The sequence below is a fragment of the Leucopleurus acutus genome (assembly GCF_964270905.1).
Source record: "Leucopleurus acutus genome assembly, chromosome: X".
Lineage (NCBI taxonomy): Eukaryota > Metazoa > Chordata > Mammalia > Artiodactyla > Delphinidae > Leucopleurus > Leucopleurus acutus.
In genome coordinates, this window is record NC_139148.1 from 46,880,477 (window position 1) to 46,886,476 (window position 6,000).

A 6,000-nucleotide genomic window follows, 5' to 3' on the forward strand; every position below is an offset into this window, starting at 1 on the left:
TATCTAATATTCCTACTGTGACACAGACCTTAAAATAAAATTCTTAAAGGGTAAAAAGGGGGTAAGAAGAAAACCAAGCAAACCCCACACAGCACATGCACACATCTTTTAAGAACTACTGGAATGGCTCGACTGCTAGGTAACTTGCATTCCAAAGAGTCGTCAAGGGACCTCCTATACTGGAAGCACTTTGAAAGCTTGTTAAAATTGCAGTCTTGGCCTTCCCTTCCCTGGTTGAGAGTCCGCCTGCCGATGCAGGGGACACGGGTTCGTGCCCCAGTCCGGGAAGATCCCACATGCCGCAGAGCGGCTGGGCCTGTGAGCCATGGCCGCTGAGCCTGCGCGTCCGGAGCCTGTGCTCCGCAACGGGAGAGGCCACAACAGTGAGAGGCCCGAGTACTGAAAAAAAAAAAAAAATTGCAGTCTTGCATCCCACCCCAGACTTACAGAATCTCAGTCTCTGACAGTAGTCTCCTGAATCTGCATACAAAGCAAACACTGACAGAGTAAGTGTTTTGAAACAAAAGGAGAGTAAAGTTTTTTAAAAAACAGAAAAAAACAGAGTAAAGTTTTGAAACAAAAGGCTTCCTAGAAATGCAGGGACCAAGACTAAATTTCAACCTATCTAAATGGCAATCTATAGTAAATTAAGAAGGTGTGAAATCATGGTACATACATACACACCCACACACAAGACCACTGGAATTTGAACAACAAAAAAACCTGTACTTAGTGATTGGCTTTATTTAATCTTAATTTTAAGCACCTATTGTGAACACTGACCATTTCCCATGAGCTGGCTGAGGTCACAAAGCTTTTCCTTAGGTTTAACCTACATCTGTCTGAAACTATTCCTATTATAACCCTTTCTATGATGTTCTGTCTCCATTTAGTCCTTCATTAGTTACAAGTACCACATAAACATTTATTATGGAAACAAATATCTAGGTAATTCAACTAGTCTTCTGATGCTTCCACTTCTCCTTCCTAAACAACATTCCAGTTGACTAAGCTCAGTAGATTCTGGTGATTATTTCTTCCAGAGATCCTCTCTGAGGTAAACTCAAAGGCATGGAGAGGAGTTTATATTACTAGAAGCCCTCAAAGAAACAAGAAAACCATTTCCTGTTCTGAAAAACAAGACATGAACCCCCAAAAGTTTGTTGAAAGAAAAAGAGAGATGGGAAATATCATACTGCATATATCCCTAACATATCACACTCTCAAATATTTAGTATAACAATCAACTCATAAGGCATACATTTACTAAAAGTTTTCAAAATGAGACATTAAGAGTTTCGGGAATTTCCTAAGGGTAATGAATTAGGGGCATTTCCCCAAAGAAAGGCAGAATAGACTTTTTCCCTTTAAAACAGAGGGGAAAACAACAGGAAAAACAAAAGTTTGGCGTGAGCTCCTAAGAGGATCTAAGAAAGGAGCATAATTTCAGGGATGTGGGGACAAGTCCTTCGTTTTATTTTAATCCATGATACATTTTAATACTGGATCACTCAGAAGCCCAGGCCAGCTAAAACTGGAATGCATTAAAACCAAGAAGATTGTATACACACCTGCAGCTCACACCAAGCAACTTCAACCCATGTTTCAGTGTCCAGTCCTTTATATACTGTTTTAAATGCTCCTCTTCCCAGCTCTATGTCAAATTTCAGGAACCTGCCACTAGGAGAAGTAGCTACAGCCTTCATTTCTGCTTCTTCTTCCATTTCCTTTTCATTTTTCTCCTTGAAACAATCTTTTGAGGATTCTGACATTCCCTTTGAACACTGCTCATATTTAACTTCTTGTCTGCCTCTTAGCACATTTGTAGGAAGCTTTTCTACTCTTGGAATATTTGTTGCAGTCTTTATTCTCTCATCTTTGGAGGAAGATTCAGCAACTTTGCCATCTTCTGTCATCTCAACACTCTTTCGAAAGAATCTTTTCCTTTCTATAGTTTCTCCAGAAGCACAGAAGGTACTGTTTTTCTCCTTTAGTCTAGCTTCCACGGTCAAAGTTGCTGCAACCTGACGAACTCTGTTTTCCAATGAAACTCCATCAGGTTTCTCAGAATCTTCTGTGCTAGCTGGCCCTCCTGAATCAGTATCCATTGTAATTAAGGTTGGCACTAAAATTTTTCCTGTTCCACTCTTCAGTCCAGTTGCATCTCAGGTAACAGAATTATCAGAATAGACTTCCTTTTATGTGGTCATATGTTTCCATAGCAACCTGAAGGGGGAAAAAGGATATATTAAAATCACCCCACAAAGGAAATCATTAAGGAGAAAAGTCACCTGACTGTTTAATCCCTTTTTTCTTAATAAGAAGTTTGTTCTTTTTTCTGTCCAATCTTAGCAACCAGCAGACTCCAGGGACTGTGTCTTATCTTGTTTACCACTGTAGTCCTCAGTGCTTAGCAGACTACTTGGCATATAGCTCAATAAGTCTTCATATTGCATGAACGTTGGTTAGCAATCTAGTTCTCATACCCTTCTATCAATCCATCATATTTTTTCCCCAAGGGGCTTAAAATTCTTTTAATCAACTTTCTCAGGTATAATTGTCATACAGTAAATTACATGTGTTTAAAATGTACAATTTGATAAATTTTGACACAGATGTACACCTCTGAAACCATCTCCAAAATCAAGACAATGAACATACGCTTCTCCACCAAGAGCTCTTACTCCTGTCCCTTTGTAATTCCTCTAAGTAGTCCATTATCTGGATATATCATAATTTGTTTATTTATTCACCTCTTGATGACATTTGGGTTGAATTTCACTTATGGACTATTATGAATAAGGTTGCTATGAAGATCTGTGTACAAATCTTTACATGGACATATACTCTCATTTACCTTGAGAAAGTACCTAAGAGTGGAATGGCTGTATCAGAAAATGTATGCTTAACCTTTAAAGAAACTGCCATCTGTTTTTCAAGGTGTATCATTTTGCATTCCCAGGAGCAGTACATTAGAATTCCAGTTCCTCCATATCTTCATCAATACTCTACACTGCCAAATCAATATACTTTGAAAGTCAATAAGACTAGTATTACCTGCAAGTGGGAAAAGGTAATTAACAATGCCTCACTTAGGTAGAGAATTTTTTCTTTAACTTATTTTGACATAATTTTGGACTTGGAAAAAGACCTGCAAGAATATACAAAGAATTTAGTATACCCTTCACTCACATCCCCAAATGTTAACATTTTAGATTGGACATTTTTAAGTAAGGATAACTCTACTCAAAAAAAAAAAGAATAACTCTATTCACTTAACTAAAGGTAACTTATCCAGAAACCTCAAAAGCAAAGATCCATAAGTAAGACAAAAGGATTGCTAAGCAGACAAAAATAGGTAAAAATCAGAGAATTTAAGTAGGAAAAAGACTTCAGAATTTTTTAACTGCAGAACCTCTTTTATAAAATGAAATCTTACTCAGAATCCTAATATAAAAATAGAGGGGAAAGTAGTGTTGCTTTGGTATAATAATTTTAATTATAATGTCTGGTCACCTGGTTTCCCAAACTGTAGAATAAGAAGCAGCAAAGTAGAGAAATGGGGAAATGAGTGTTCCTTTAGCCTTTAAAAAACCAACCCTAAGACAAAAAATATTACTAGAGACAAAGAAGGACATTTTATAAGCATGGAGAGATTAATTCACCAGGACAATATAACAATTATAAACATATACACATCTAACAACAGAGCCCCAAATACATTAAATAAAAACTGACAAAACTGAAGAGAGAAATAAACAATTCAGTAATAACAGTAGAAGATGTTAATACCCCATTCTCAATAATGGGGAGAAAAATGAGACAGAAAACGAGCAAGAATCTGGAAAACCTGACCAATACTATCAATCAACTTGACCTAACTGCCATCTATAGAACACTCCACTCAGCAAGAACAAAATATACATTCTTTTCAAGCACACATGGAAAAATCTCGAGAACAGATTATGTACTATGCAATAAAATAAATCTCAATAAATTTAAAAGGATTGAAACCAAAGTATGCTCTCCTACCACAAAAGAATTAAATTAGAAATGAACAGAATAAGGTAAGGGTATATAGATCAATGAAACAGAATTGAGAGTCTAGAAGTAAACCTTAACATTTATGGTCAAATGATTTTCAACAGAGAGGCCAAGACAATTCAATGGGAAAAAAACAGTCTTTCAACAAAAGGTACTGGGACAACTGGATATCCACATACAAAAGAATGAAGTTGGACTCCTACCTCACACCATACAAGAAATGAACTCAAAGTGGAACATGGACTAAAACTATAAAACTCTTACAAGAAAACATTAAAGTAAATTCTAGTGCCTCTGGGTTATGCAATGGTTTCCTAAGTACAATAGCAAAGGTACAAGTGATAAAAGAGAAATTGAGAAGCTGACCTCAAAAAATTTAAAACTTTTGTATTTCAAAGGATGCCATCAAGGAAGTGAAAAGTGAAAAGGCTGGGGGAAAATATGTGCAAATCATATACCTGATAAGGGACTGGTATTCAGAATATATAAAGGATTCCAACAATTCAATAGTGAAAAGATAAATAATCCAATGTGCTAAAGATCTGAATAGGCATTTCTCTAAAGAAGATATACAAGTGGCCAATAAACACATGAAAAGACGTTCCACATTGTTACTCATTAGAGAAATACAAATCATAATCACAAATACTACTCCGTACCCATGAGGATGGTTACAATAAAAAAGACAAGACAGTAACAAGTGATGGTGAGGATATGGAGAAAATAGACCCCTAATACATTGCTGGTGGGAATGTACAATAGAACACAGTCCGGCAGTTCCTCAACAAGTTAAACATAGAGTTACTATATGAATACCATCTACCCAAGAGAAATGAAAACTTATGTCCACACAAAAACTTATACACAAGTGTTCATAGCAGCACTAGTCACAATAGCCAAAAGGTGGAAACAATCCAAATGTCTAACAACAGTTGGATAAACAAAATGTGTTATATCCATGCAATACAATATTATTCAGCAATAAAAAGAAATGAGGTATTGATACATGCTACAATAAGGATGAACCTTGATAACATTATGCTATGTGAAAGAAGCCAAAGGAAAGACCACGTACTGTATGGTTACATTTATATGAAATGTCTAGAATATGCAAATCTATAGAGATAGAAAATAGATTATTTGTTGCCTTGGGCTGGGGTACAGGAATAGGACTGACTTCAAACTGGCACAAGAAATATTTTGGGGGTGATGAAAATGTTCTAAAATCAGATTGTAATCAAGGTTATAGAACTCTATAAATTTGCTAAAAATCACTGACATTTATATTGGTGAATTTTATGATATATAAATTATATCTCAATAAAATATGATGTCCTTAAGAATCTTAAAATATTGTGACTAAAATCAAAGCCACTGTAATATCAAATATGCCTTTTTAAAACTATACTCGCTACCTCCCTCACCACCACCACCACCCCATTCGGTCCACTCTCCTTATCTTCTGCCTGGATTCCTGGGTTGAGAATCATTGGTCTGAAGAGAAAAGACCTGACAACAATAAAATGTAATAGCTGGTGGCCTAAGGGTAAACATGAATAAGAAAAACAAATTTTAACAAAACAGGCAAAGACTTTCCGGGAAGATGGCGGAAGAGTAAGACGCGGAGATCACCCTCCTCCCCACAGATACACCAGAAATACATCTACACGTGGAACAACTCCTACAGAGCACCTACTGAATGCTGGCAGAAGACCTCAGACCTCCCAAAAGGCAAGAAACCCCCCACGTACCTGGTTAGGGCAAAAGAAAAACATAAACAGAGACAAAAGGATAGGGACGGGTCCTGCACCAGCGGGAGGGAGCTGTGAAGGAGGAAATGTGTCCACACACTAGGAAGCCCCTTCGCGGGCGGAGACTGCGGGTGGTGGAGTGGGGGAGCTTCGAAGCCACGGAGGAGAGCACAGCAACAGGGGTGCAGAGGGCAAAGCGGAGAGA

General features: G+C 37.3%; 1 protein-coding gene across 3 annotated transcripts in view; it reads right to left on the minus strand.

Annotated features, from left to right (window-relative positions):
• Window positions 1–2,108, minus strand: part of WNK3 (WNK lysine deficient protein kinase 3) — a gene marked incomplete at both ends in the record, with an annotated part of 146,955 nt that extends 144,847 nt beyond the window's left edge. For all 3 annotated transcript variants that reach the window (XM_082864604.1, XM_082864603.1, XM_082864602.1), the window contains one exon: window positions 1,572–2,108. In XM_082864604.1, coding sequence (XP_082720730.1) covers window positions 1,572–2,108 — 537 coding nt within the window. The remainder of the gene's footprint in view (window positions 1–1,571) is intronic.
• Window positions 2,109–6,000: the final 3,892 nt, after the last annotated feature.